Genomic DNA, 14,179 nt, shown 5'->3' with positions numbered 1-14,179 from the left:
TGTTTTTGTTTTCAGCTGTTTGTGTCTACAATCGAATGAAAGAGATCCAGAATCATGCTAGAGTTAAAAAACAAATGACAGTTATGTCATATTCTCAACTACAAAAGTGTTAGCATCCATAGGTGAATTTCACAAGAAAACTATCAAGTGGAGTTTAAGTCTGTAAATTAAATTATTAAAGTCAAAAGCTTTGCTCTTCTTAGGGCCTGATTACATGAGCCGGGCTGGCTCGGTTTGCCGAGATGACTTTCAGCCCGGTATTATATGAGCCCGGTTAGCCGGGCTGGCCCGGTTTGCCGAGATGACTTTCAGCCCGGTTTGAGCATGAATGATCAGAGCATGAATGATCTTAATCACCTTTTTCCGGCAATTTGGTGGTTAATCTTTTGCAGTTATGCAGCTGGATGGGTTACGTTACCTCTACATCCTATTTAGAAGGAGTAGCATTGATTTTTTTGTCGGATATTGTGCTCGGAAGAGAAATTTAATGCTGGCCCGCTTAGCCGGGCTGGCCCGGTTAACGCGATGACATGGAAAATTTTCAGCCCGGCTAGCCGAGATCCCGGCATCGCGATACCGTGATCTCGGCTAACCGGGCTGGCCCGGTTGTCATGTAATCGCGAAGTTGATTTTTGTTGCGTTTAACAGAAGTGCCGAGATCTCGGCAAACCGAGCCAGCCCGGCTCATGTAATCAGGCCCTTAGGGCCTCTTCACATGATTCCGGTTGATCGGGCTGGCCCAGTTACCGAGATCTCGGCTCACTCCTATTTTCTTTGTAAAATTTTGGATGTGTTCATATGAGAAGGTGGGCCAGCCCGGTTACCGATATCTCGGTTTCTGCAACCGAGATCTTGGCAACCGGGAAGAATATTTTCCCATATGAACACTTCAGCCCGGTCGCCGGGACGCAACTTTTTTTGAGAAAATAGCTTCCCTTTCGTAACTGGGTGGTCAAAATGGCTTAATTTTGCCTTGTATCTATTTCCACTTCAGAAATATGCAAATTAGCTTTATTAATAAAGTTACAAGGGTCAATAAAGCTACGATATTTGCGAAAGATGCAACTTTATGTGTCGCCATTTCGGCTTTGTTTCTTGAATTTTATCCCCGTCAACCGGGCTAAAATTTTCCATATGAACAAACGTCAAAATCCGTCCTGGTAACTGAGACAGCCCGTAAACCGGGCTCATGTGAAGAGGCCCTTAGTTAATCGTTTCGTGCCCTGCAGTAAACAATTTACCAAAATAGAACACTGTTTAATATGTGGAAGCTCAAGGTAACTCGTCAAACAAAACGTTCAACATAAAATTTGATAGCCCCAAAAAGCGATGTGTATTTTCCCTCCAAGCCTCTTCAGACCAATTTGATAAAAGAACTGCGTAAAACATAATTTCCACATAAGAAATAAAACAAGTCAAACAAGACTGTTTATGATGCATTATCTGACCACAACTGATATGACTACAGACCTCATACATGCCAGAGCTAGCTATAGACAGAACTATATATTGTTCGTCATTAAAATTGCAGCTAACAGTCTCACTATTACATGACTAGTATTTCTGGATTTAAGGCAACCATTCCTTGCACTTGTCAGGCAGAAAGAGTTTTGAGGCTGACTGTTTAACAAATTGTCCAGGGCTTTAGTATACCATCGCGTAATCAGAAGCAAGTATTTGCTATTGCTTTACTCTCGTTCTATTAAAAAAAATCATTTCCAATTCTCTTACAACAATCAACACTTCATGTCGTTTCCAGGAACCTTAATTTATGTAAACACTGTACCTTTTTAAAAAGGTCTGGCTTGTGACTTCGGATTAAGGTAAATGTTTTCCCTAAAACCGCCAAACTATGACAACTTCCTTCACATCCTCTCTGATAAGAATACTGATTCTGCTAAAGAAGAGGAATAGGACAAAAAATGAACTTTCCATTAGTCAGTTGCAGGTGGAACTCTGTTCCAGTGGACAATGTGAAGCTTTCCAAGTTATATGATACTGTACCTCTGACTGAATATTCTTTTCTCTGTGAACAGCACCAACAACACACCAATTAATACAAAGATCACCAGACTGAACCTCACTTGGTTTGGCAGTTACTTCAATAACCTAGTAACGAAAAATGATACGATAAAAAAGTACCAAATGAAATGTGACTTGCGATGATTTTTTCAACTACTGTGTGCTTGCCAACTCATGAATGGACATGTCACAAACGTTCATACAAACTTGAAGGTACTCCCATATGTGCCACTGAAAAAGGTTATCTATTTGCCAATTCTGGCACTGTGATCCTGGTTTCATGGTTTGTTTAAATGTAAGTACCCGTTAAAGGCTCTGTTCTGCATAAAAGGAATAGAAACGACCTGTTCACAAAATTCTAAGTTGAACTGGGCGTCAGTCATTAGGCTCTTTGGTTGACAGAGAACATGCAAAACCTTGGAAAGCTCGCATAAAAAGTGCTAGTGTTTTATCTCCTTGAACACGCAGTCAAGAAGTAGAACAGACAGTGTTATTTTCTTCACGCAAACATCCAATTTTCCATGACTTTTCATGACTTAAGGTGGATTTCCACTGTCGCATTTTTGTTTACGCACGTTACCGCGCGTAAAAATTTTAAACGTACGTAAAATGAAATTTTACGCGCGCGATTACGTGCGTCAAATTTACGTTGTCCCTTAATTTCCAATGCCACGTTTTTTTTTCAGGTATTTACGCACGTGACGCGCACGTTTACGCACGTAGCGATTTTGGGGGTTTTAAAAAAAGTTGAACCGAGTTCAACTTTTTTCGCGGCTGTCTGCGGTTACGCAACGATTTACCCAATCATACTTTTGGATTTCGTCACATGACACCACTTACCATGTGGAAAACCATTTTGTTTTAAATCGCCCATCGATTTACTTGGGAAAACATTCAGATGTAAAAATACTTCTCATCGAGAAAGTCTTAACATTTCAAGAAATAATCTATAGAACTGGCTACAGAACCAAATTACACAAACGCAGTAGTGAAAGAAAACTTGAACCGGGAATCCGGGAAGGTCGCCTCAAATCCTCTTTTATTTGATGGTGTCTTTCGGAAGTATTTATAAAATGCCTCTTGGTCATATTCACGTATTTCTTTTTCTAGCGTGTGGTACAAAGTGGTTTCATGGCAGCCATGTTGAAAGGGTCAAACAACAAGATATTTGCATACAAATGTTAATGATTTTTTTCCCAAAGGAAAAACAACTTATTGTTTCACTTCTCCAATATGGCCGACAATCACGCACTCTATTCACCAACTTGATAATTCAGTATGGCGGGCATTTACGCACGTTCAACGCGCGTAAAAAGGAAACGCTTTTTATTACTTTTTACGCGACAGTGGAAATTTGCCTACGTATCTTTTTTACGCACGTTTTACGTACGTAAATATTTACGCGTCAGTGGAAATCCACCTTTATCCTGATTTTCTAGAATTCCAAAACGTGGGTTCTAAAATATAGAAATTTTACGACTTTAGACGACCTGTATGGACTGAATGTGTTATTGTTAGTAGTATTTATTTAAAACGTCTTTACAATTGAAACTGTTATCAATAGAGGCCCTCACAGAAATATCGCTAAAAATATTTCAGGGGGGAAAGTGGAAAAAGGGAGTGGATTGGGACCTAGCTGTACCAGAGACGTTGCTTCTCCTCGTTTTTTTAAACAAAGAATGAAGGTAGCAGAGGGATGTACGTACCTTGTGAGTTGGTCCAACCATACCACAGTCCCTTGCAACACTCACAGCTGTCAACATGTTATCACCTGCCAAAAGCAACAGTCACTTGTTAAAACATACATAAACAACAAATTGAAAAAAGTGTCACTGCTAACAAAGAAAAGCACGCTGATATGGCTTATTCAACAACAAACATGATGGCGCTTTCGACCAAGATCTTGTCTGCTTTTTTATATGGACAGAGACGAAATCAAAATCAATAGTTAATATCCCATCATCTTGTCAAACCGAACAAGCTTTGTCGATTGTTATCAAAGTTGCCTTGTGCATACATTTTTAGGTGGTTAAATGGAGAAAGGAAAGAAAGGTTTTCATTGTGACTCCTCTAATTGCATTTCTAGTGCATAGTTTTTTAATTTTGCTGTATTTTGTATAACTTTGGAAAAACCTTCATCAGATGACTTGCTTGCCAGTTTGAGAGAAAATGCAAAACAATTTCCAAAATTGAGTGATCTGATTTAAACTATAAAGATACATGTATTTTGTCAAAAGTTGATAAATAGCTAGCCAGTGGAGCCGCATGTTACCTGTCACCATCACAGTCCTGATATCAGCATTATGAAGCATTCGTATCACAGGGGATGTCTGCGGTTTTAGTGCGTTTTGAAGAATTAAAAACCCCAGAAATATCAGCTTCGACTCTATGTAATCCCTGTGAAAAACATATATCTTATTAAACAATTCGGTGAGTAGTAACGCTGTATATTTTTACAAGTCTTGCAGTATTTTAGCGAGCCCAAAGTGCGAGTCTAAATACAAATGATGAGTAAAAAGTGTCTTTTTATCGAACATGCTTACTTTTCACTGTTGTTTCATCTTTAACGCCTTCAGAAAGAATAAGATGACTATAAGGATCCTAAACCTGTTAAACCGGTCTTGTGGAGTACCGTGCGATATTTGTAGTTTTTCGCACATTATTTGTACTCAACGAAGCGGAGTTGGATTATAAAGATATTTAATAATTCTATTGGTAAAGATGTTTAGTGAGGAAAAACTAGCATAAACATTACGAAACCACGGTAAATCCCCAGCAGATGATGAAATTGTTAAACTTGTTAAATCTTCTAAATGAGCATAATTTATCCATTTGTAAGTGATACAAGCATCACAAACAATAAATAAAAAAGAAAAAGTAACAAACTAATTGGATCCAGTAATTTAATTTGGTACAGTTTTGCGCATTCATAACATGGATGTAATTATTTTATTTTATCAAAATTATTAAAACCTTACTTTTAGGTTCTGTCTTACATACCACAGTCATAAATGTAATACTTAGGTCGAGGAGGAAATCTGGAAAAGGAGTTCGAATTCGACCACGTGGCACCGCTACCATACAAAAGGTTCGACACCCATAGGTCAAATTAAGGCTTGGCTTGCTAATGAATTGTGATCAACTACGTCTTTGTCTTGATTTCTAGAGGGGATGGACAACTCTCCTCTCGACCAACTATCCTCTCATTTAAATACAACACTGCTCTGTTCTCTTAAACCTGCACTAATAGCTACAGCTTTGCCGTCATCAAAATTACCGTGTGACTCGATGGACGTGGTGCCATGACAGTTTTGTATCTAAGGGTTTCCACGCTACACCGAGTACTCTGTAACCCCTCATGGTATAGTGCTGAAGAACATCATGAAAATCTGCAGGAACTGCATGTAACAAAGATAAATTATTTAAAATGTGACTCGCTTAATTCAAACATATCAAAATTTAGCAAAACATAATATTTTCAACACATTTAAGGATATAATTTATAAGTCAGTAAATGTACAAAAAATTGTTCTGATTAAAATGACTTTGGTTCGATGGTCGGTTCGACGAATTATGTTCTACGTTTGACCCAACGGTCAGGCTTTACCTGCCTGGGTCGACCCATATTGCAGTTGAGTACGTCTCATGTGAAGTTCGACATTTGGCCTGGGCCTTAAAGTACTATGTTCTTTACTCTGAATTTCACCTGCCTGGATCCCGTGATTGATGTCTGAATCGAATGGCCAGTTTGTACAAACAATTACCCTCAACTCTTGGCCTTCCCTCTCCGGTCACTATCTTTTGCTCGCTTAAATACATTTTGATTGGTTAATTTTTGTTTTAAATAATTTTTGAATTCAATCTTTTCTTACTCTTCAGTGGCGTTTTCGCAGAAGCTCACTCTTTTCTCACTGTTACGCAAAACGGAAACTTGTTCATCTATCGATACCATTTGGGATAATTAATATGCTTTTTACCAGAAGCGAGTATTTCCAGTAGCGGCATTATTAACAATGAGAGACATAAATTGTTATTTGACACCTAATTTTTACCATCGATTAACTATGATTTGCCTTAATTTTCTTAACTAGTTTTATTGCAGGCAAGCTACAGCACCCAAAATGTATGCACTCCCCATCCAAGGCGCTGAGAAGGCAAACAAGAGCTTTTCTGTATGTTATAGTACAAGTTGAAGAACAGAGGTTGACTTTTTGAATTTCCTTTTTTCAGTTCTGACCTGTTCGTAGCTGACAAAGACTTTCAATGGTCTCTGGGGCACCTTTAACATACACATCCATATTAGGAGCTCCTAATGTGCGAGACACAACGCTCATGCACTTGAGATCCGATGAGAATGGAAACTGACGTACAATGGCTATCTCATATGGTGTCTGGTAAAAGAAATTCAGACCAAAAGTTATTTTACAACAAGCTTACGATACTATTTGTGAGTTAGTAGTAAGACCATTAATGGTTATCAATAACATTTGTAGTTGGGTAGAGGCATTTAAAACAAGTTATATAGCCGTGAGTGTTTTACTGGAAACAGACTACTCAAAACATTAATATGAAACTGAATCCGGGTCTGTTTAACAAATCGACGACATTTTTGTTCATGGTCTACACTCGTATATAGCATAGAGATGACGTCATGAAATGTTCAAAACTCAAGTGGAACCATGAACCGTTAGGTTTTACTGCAAATAAAGTTTTGAAAGAGAGGATGGAAACAAACATATTGAACAAACATAATGCCGAGCATGCAGGATCTTATTTGAAACCAAATTAAGGTGAGCTGTTCAGTTATACACTTTCTGTGCATTTTTCAGATTACATTTCTGTTATAAGCACGTATATAACCAGGTGGACCCCTAGAGTCTTCCCTGAATCCAGTTTTGATGACTATTCTGAAACTTCCAACTTTTAACCACAGACTGCTAGCAGAGGTTTGCTGATTTAAATCCCTTATTCCTTAGTGTCTCCCTAATAAACACTACACAGAGGTACAGTAAATTTCTTAAACCCAGAACTCTAATGGCTTATGACCAAACTGCAACTCCACTATAACCTACATTATCACCTAAATTATCTCAGAGATCAGTTTAAGAGGAATGATTAACCTACATGTCCTTCGAGAGCAGATTCCACAATAAACTCCTCAGCAGTTTTGGGTTTAACAATAGTGGGAACTATGTTGTCAAACTTTGTATTATCTTCTCCAGGTTCCTCGAGAATCTGAAATGATCGAGTAGCATCAAAACAAGTTTTAAAGAGCTAGAGATTCTTGTCAGAGATTCTCGTTTTTCTTGCAAACATTCACAACAGGATACTTTTGTTACTCATGCAAATAATACTTTCGTCTAGAAAACACGGCAGTCTTTGGTGACACTGCTGGTAGTTGCTTCGCTTTCTATAACAAAACCAATTGCAACACATACCTTTAAGATGAAATTTTGCCCCTAACCTTGATAATAACTTGAAATGAAGTTGCATTAATTCAAGATACATGTACTTTTGCAATAAAAAAATTCGGGTATAGAGCAGTTTTCACTTGAGTGTCGAAAGTAATTTGCATTTGCTTTGGTTTTACATTACTACGGCTTAGTGTTTAGTTTAAAAATCTAATGTGCCACTTTCTCAACCAATAAAACTAAAACCAAAACCAATTGACTCACTCGCGCACGTTTTCCCGCAATTTGCATCGTCGACTATGTGTATTTTCTTCAAGCTTTGATTGGTTTACTGAATTGTTTGCGTCCTTTGTGATTACTTTGGTTTTGGTTTTGCGATACTCTATGATCCTTATTTGTGCAAATACCTGGTTGACAGTAGCGTGCTATATATTGTAGAGCCGATGCTCTATTAAAAACAATAAGCATCTAAGTTTATAAAGAGAGGCTAGTACAGGGGAGCATAGGATCACTTATTGGAATAGTTACCCAGTCAGTAGCCTGGAACATCTTAAGATCTAGGGGATCACCAGTCAGTATGCCATCAATCACTGTTAGGGAGTGACACGTTGCCATAGCAGCTAACATAGGGCCTTGGGGAATACTTTCACCACTAGGAACCATTAAACCAAATCTGATAAAATAAATTAATAACTAGTTGATTTAAAGTATCTCTACTCACCCCCCCCCCCCCCCAACACATATATACACACCTGTAGTGGGACAGTTTGTGACATAAACGTGACGTTATTAGTCGAATGTAGCACGCGACCCTTACCCGCCACAAACTGGTTCAAAAAGAAAAATGAAGCATTCAAGTTGATGTGTTTTCGTCTTTGTATTTATTTGAGCCTCATTCCTTCTACACAACTGGATGGGATGTCAGTACAGCACCAAGCACAACATGTTTGCTCTTGTCTGTTTGTGTTTCTAGTTCGGAGCACAGGCAGCCCCTCAGTAGTATAGTAGGGACCGGAGTTTGCGGAGGAATCTCATTAATTTGCAGAGGACTACATTAACTGGTGTGACGTCATAGACTCATGAATAAAATGCGGTGGAAATTAAACTGTGGGTGATGCAATGTTCTATTTTTAATTTGGCTAGCACAAGAATTAAACTTGTAAAATTCCTCAGCAACTATATCTTTGCCCAAAATATTATTGTGTGGTTCCAGAAAATATCCATTCCCAAGCCACAGAGGATCATTGGAAATTCACTAAGTGACAAATAGTATATTAAGGATATTAAGGAGGTCGGAGTAACCTTTAAATGCATACACAACACATATAAGAAACATGCACATAAAACACGGCAACTGCAGCATACCTTGCAGATTTCACTGGCACAACTCCTAGGAGGTCCAAGCCATCTTCTGTTAATGTTCCAGTCTACACCAATAGACAATTGCAACAAAACAAATGAACAAATGAGAAGTACAGTGTATACATGAAAGCGAATGTTGTCAGCCTAGCACAGAATACTTACAAATCGGTGTAAGGTATGGTGTATATCAACTAACCTTATCAAAGCAGAACAGCTTGAGTTTTCCACAAATGTTGATTCTAAATGGGTATTATTTTTGTAAAACAAATAAATTACAAATTTATTACATACACAACAAAACATAGGCAGTGTTAGTTTATGACTTCTATTTGTTAGTAAGCAAGTATTACCGGTAACACCCAAAACATAGTTGAATAGTGGATTTAACCTTGCACTGACATAATATAATGCTCAGTCGAAACTACCAGTAATGGTTGAAGTATTGCAATAATTAGCGACTTCGTTTTCAATTGCTTCTTGATTATTTACTCGTGGACTGTGTACAGATTATTGTAGTTGAAAAGACCTTGTAGCAAACCTGTAACGTTCTACAGCTGCATGCAAAGCAGCAAGATCTCGACTGAATGCATGGTAAAAAATATGAAACTCTCACACATAGGAGGACATCAAGTTACTGAGAGAAGGTAATGAGAACGACATAGAGAGGTTTTTTGGGCTACTAGATGTAACTGTTGTAACCTGACAGAAGGAAAGCGGAACAGCTTAAGAGTGCTCTACATCAATGATCTTCAACACAAGTGCAACATGCACAGACAAGAGTCTTCTTTACAAACAACAGATTAGCAACATCACCAGACTACTGTGCCAGAAGCCTTCACAAATCAAGGCAACTCTAGCGCATGTGACCTGGATGTACAACAAACACTTGAAACAGAAGTAGCCTATCATAAATAATACCCTTCACTGAGTATGTACCTTGATGGATTTATACAGAATATATGTTTTTTCTTCAGCCTCTGAAGGGCATAAACAATCCCTACTGACATTGCTGCAGGAAGAGCTGGTGGAACAGCGACAGTAATGATATCTAAAGCTTTCAGCAAAATCTGACCAGCAGACATCTGAAGATATGGAATAACAAGTTATTACTAACTGCGACAACAGTTATCACTCTTGTAACCCAATATATACACTCTTACAACCCAATTTATACACTCTTATAACCCAATATAATATATAATACTTATACACTTTTTTAACCCAATTTTCGCACATGCAAATTAGACAAATCGCATCACACGGTACAAATCGGACGATGGGTATCAGGAAATATACCCTGTCCGATTTGATATCCGTTGCCCGATTTTATAGACAAGTACAAAACAAATGAACAGAGTCACCTTATCAAGTCTATTTATTTTGAAAACACAGGGATTACAAAAACATCCCCGCAAACCAATTAATTTGCAATTATTTCAGCCGCAGTAACAACCTGATCAGCATTGAAGGTTTTTTCCTATTTATCAGCAATATAACGTGCTGTAAAAATTATTCAGAGGGATATAAAATAAATAAACCCCTTTCTGGCTTCCTGGTATATTGGAGGATAATACCCTTGGCTGAAGATTGTCCTAAAAATTTCACAGTTGCCCTCGAAGCTTCGCTCTCCAGCCAACTGTTCATTTTTCGGACTATCATTCAGCCTCAAGCATTATCCTCCAATGTACCAGTCGCCCAAAGGGGTTTACTTACTAAATATTAACCATTAAATTTCGGAAGCCAAAATGAAGGTAATTTGAAGTTGTTTTAACCAATAGAGTTCTACAGCCGAAGTCGTTATCATGGCATCATAATGGAATATTTAATTATATGCCTTATGTTAAGTACGATATCTGTTTAATCATTTTCAGGAAAAAAATCTTCATTTTGTTATTTGTCTCCAAGTTGCGTATCGGGTTTGAAGTCCTTTTGTTTGCATAATACAAAAACCTTACATAAGTATCTCTGGAATGAGAGAAGATATTATAAAAATGTAAAAACCATCACTCCTCATTTTGAAAGGACTTTCAAACAAACAACTTTGATTTACTTTTCGGGTTATATGCACTTTAACAAATGCTTCTGATTAATTTCAATTTATAGATCAGCTTTCCTATTATCAATTCTCACTTCACAAAGATGCCAGGTGATTTTCTGTATCAGTTTTCATAGCATGACCAATTGGTGCGGAAGTTTTTTTACTGTTAGCAATCCCGGCACCATGCCAGTAAGTTTCTTTTTAATGTAAAATTTCTGTTTCTTTTTCAGTCACAAAATGTCATACATGTAGGTTTGAACAAATGCTGTACAATTGCTCATCATTCTTTAGTCATTTTCTCTAAAGGTGCCTTCAAGCAATAGAATAAGCAGTTATCCGACTAAAACACTAACATAAAATTATGTAAGAAAAAAAGATGCAGTAGCAGTTGACTTAAAAATACAGTTTTTCAGTACCAAGTTTTGTGTACTCACTATCAAGATAAATACACCCATCACTGCTGGTTTTAATGTTTTATGAGATGAGTAACAAAGTGGCCATTCTTCGTGATGCTTAATTTCTCTTTTGCCTGCCTCCAAACTAAAGCTGATAACACGCAAATCTCATATTCAGCTAGCAAACTTGCAATTTTCAAACTCACGGAATCAACTCAGCACGCTTACTGTAAGTTACACTAGTGCCTTTGATGTGAATATCGATTTAAAACTGCTCATTTGGTTAGTTATAGCTGTTGCTTATTAAATAAAAAACAAAGGTTTATTACACGTACAAGTAATAGGCAAACCAGTTTAAAAAGATCTATATTTATCTTCTTCATGCAGCTTATGAGTTTTATTGTATATAAAATTTTAACAAAAAGTATACAGTCGAAGCTCTCTTAACGGACACTCTCGTAAGCGGACAGCTCTACTTACGGCCGCCTTGTTGGAAACCCCGTTTTAATTCCCATACAAACTCTGTATTTTAACATTCTCGTAAGCGGACATTCCCGTAAGCGGCCGCGGACACTTTCAGAGATTACGACTTAGACTTTTTTCTTTGTTTTTAAGCTCCCGTAAGCGGACAACCCATAGAAAATCCTATCTACAACCTCTTCATCTTATTTTTATCAATGAACTTCACATCGCCGTTCGTCGCAATGATTTTACAGTAATTACAGAACCATATTTCAGTGTTTGTTTTGTCGTCATCTACGTCCGTCCGGTTATTGTTAGCTGGGCAAGCTCCCGTAAGCAGACATCTATCCCCCACACCTCTAGTGGCCGCTTACGAGAACCATTCTCGTAAGCGACCAGCTCCAGTTACGGACACTTTTTTCGCGTACCAAGGGTGTCCGCTTATGAGAGCTTCGACTGTAGTTATTTAGTAACTACTTACCCCTTGCTTTACAAAGGTGTACACGCTGTATGAGAATCCAACCATGGCTGTTTCGAATTTAAAAATACAAAGAGAAAGTTACTCCTTTTCAATTTCACATAAAAAAATAACAGCTTGTTCTCAGCATTTAGTTCTTGCATTACTATTATATTTTTTAGACAAGAGACTTACTTTCAGGCCTTTAAAAAAGATATTTTCAGTTATATTAAGAAACGTGACTGTCTAGCACAACAAAACATAGTAAGTGGTAAAAATTAATGTTTAGCTCTGCACAGCCTTTAAGTGAATTGCTTCGAGTGGTAGCTTGTGTCGTCCCCCTCTCTTGGAAGGGGGACAGCTGTACATAGGCTATTCTAGTGGAAGTGTTTGGTTAATGTTTACAAGTGAGATATGGCAAGATAACAATATATCACCACCTCCTTAATGTAAAATGGTATAGGACATTTGTCTTGAGATTGTCAACCATTTTCCATAGTATGCAGTTTGTCTCTTTCCATCCATCACTGTTTGCATGCAGATGCATTTTAAATGTCAAATCAACAATATTAAGTCAAAAATTACTAATGATCAGTCCCTTTTTTCTAAGTCAGTCGAGCGTGAGGGGAAAAGAGATCATATGTAGAATTTCCCACGGCCACTCACGCTCTTTTTTAAGCTCCACGTTAGACGAGCTAAGAGAAAAGAGGCACGCAGTCTACAAGTAATCCAATATAATTTTGCAGCTATTTTTAACGAAGTGGCAACAGATTCCTGTAGAAAATGTGCATGTGTAATAACATTGCAAGTATACAGTTAGTGGCTAATATGTAAGATGAACATTGCCAGACTAAATGTAGCCACTTTAGATTTTTATGGCAAGTACTGCATAACAAATCACTTGATGACAGGTATGGAAGTAAATTATGTACAGTATAAAATAGAGCGGTTTTCACTTGGGTGTCGAAAGTAATTTGCATTTGCTTTGTTTTTGCGTTCACTACGCTTAGTGATTGGTTTAAAAATCTCGCGCCACTGTCTCGGCCAATCAGGAGTAAAACCAAAACCAATCGTGACTAGCTCGCGCACGTTTTCCCGCGCTTCGTGCCAACTACATGTATTTGCTTCCAGTTTTGATTGGTTTACTGGATTGTCTGTGTCCTTTGTGATTGCGATTGCCCAGAGTAATTACTTTGGTTTTGGTTTTACGACACTCAATTGAAAACTGCTCTAACACTTGACCAATACGTGGTAATATCTAACCAAGAATTGCCATGAGACCAATAAAACGCATGGAGTCCCTGAAGAACTTAAAGCCCACAGGTTTTGGACTGAGAATGGAACGAATTAAGCCACCCTTAGTTGTTGAAAATCCTGCAAAATAAAACAAGAAACATTTAGCAATATTAATGCTTGGAATACGAAATGAATGCATGGTGAGCTGCAGGTATCTTAAATAGTCTGAACGTCCCCTAATAAATATAATCACTAAAAGAGTAGCAAGTGAATAAAAACGTCACCTATTGTATAGTAAAATGACATTTGATGTATGTACTTAAAAAAGGCAGCCATAGTTACCTGTTCTAACAACCACTGCAAGCACTCTAGCATGGCCATAATAACGGGTTTGTATTACTTTAGTACCATTAAACAAGGTGTGTCTCTTGTGCCGTTCAGGTTTGTACTGTTCCTCTCTTTGTTCTAAAGGATTACTTGATGACCTCTTTACATATGGTAATGGCGTCTTTGTGACTGGTACACTTTCACCTGTGTGAGAAATGTGTTTAAGAAAAACAAATATCATATAATGTACAGCATCTGCAATTCAAAGGGTACTGATCCTACAGACACATTTATAATCAGCTTCTAAGGGGTAAGAATAATCTAATTATATACAGCACTGGCTATAATCTGCACATAATATTTAGTCATTTACAGGCTATGTACATGTACAACAAACCTTTTTACATGTAATATTAGGACACCTAGCTAGGGACAGAGCTGACTGTCTGCACAACATGTGTGACTGCAT

The 14,179-nt window shown here is 37.7% G+C and overlaps 1 protein-coding gene across 2 annotated transcripts in view; it reads right to left on the bottom strand.

The window, feature by feature from the left end:
* LOC144658028 (polyamine-transporting ATPase 13A3-like) overlaps window positions 1–14,179 on the bottom strand; it is a 42,199-nt gene that overhangs the window by 8,519 nt on the left and 19,501 nt on the right. Inside the window, exons 13-26 of one of the 2 annotated variants that reach the window (XM_078518356.1) lie at window positions 13,726–13,914; window positions 13,411–13,521; window positions 12,172–12,218; window positions 9,732–9,877; window positions 8,992–9,034; window positions 8,799–8,860; window positions 7,962–8,106; window positions 7,147–7,257; window positions 6,260–6,413; window positions 5,300–5,420; window positions 4,295–4,419; window positions 3,729–3,793; window positions 2,005–2,109; window positions 1,787–1,897 (exon numbers count right to left, since the gene is read on the bottom strand). In XM_078518356.1, coding sequence (XP_078374482.1) covers window positions 1,787–1,897; window positions 2,005–2,109; window positions 3,729–3,793; window positions 4,295–4,419; window positions 5,300–5,420; window positions 6,260–6,413; window positions 7,147–7,257; window positions 7,962–8,106; window positions 8,799–8,860; window positions 8,992–9,034; window positions 9,732–9,877; window positions 12,172–12,218; window positions 13,411–13,521; window positions 13,726–13,914 — 1,535 coding nt within the window. The remainder of the gene's footprint in view (window positions 1–1,786; window positions 1,898–2,004; window positions 2,110–3,728; window positions 3,794–4,294; window positions 4,420–5,299; window positions 5,421–6,259; window positions 6,414–7,146; window positions 7,258–7,961; window positions 8,107–8,798; window positions 8,861–8,991; window positions 9,035–9,731; window positions 9,878–12,171; window positions 12,219–13,410; window positions 13,522–13,725; window positions 13,915–14,179) is intronic. The other variant, XM_078518357.1, reaches the window with a different exon arrangement.

This window comes from Oculina patagonica, chromosome 6, assembly GCF_052425735.1.
Source record: "Oculina patagonica isolate OP01 chromosome 6, crgOcupat, whole genome shotgun sequence".
Taxonomy (NCBI): domain Eukaryota; kingdom Metazoa; phylum Cnidaria; class Anthozoa; order Scleractinia; family Oculinidae; genus Oculina; species Oculina patagonica.
Note: the sequence above shows the minus strand (reverse complement) of the source record. Positions and strands in the feature narration are given on the sequence as shown.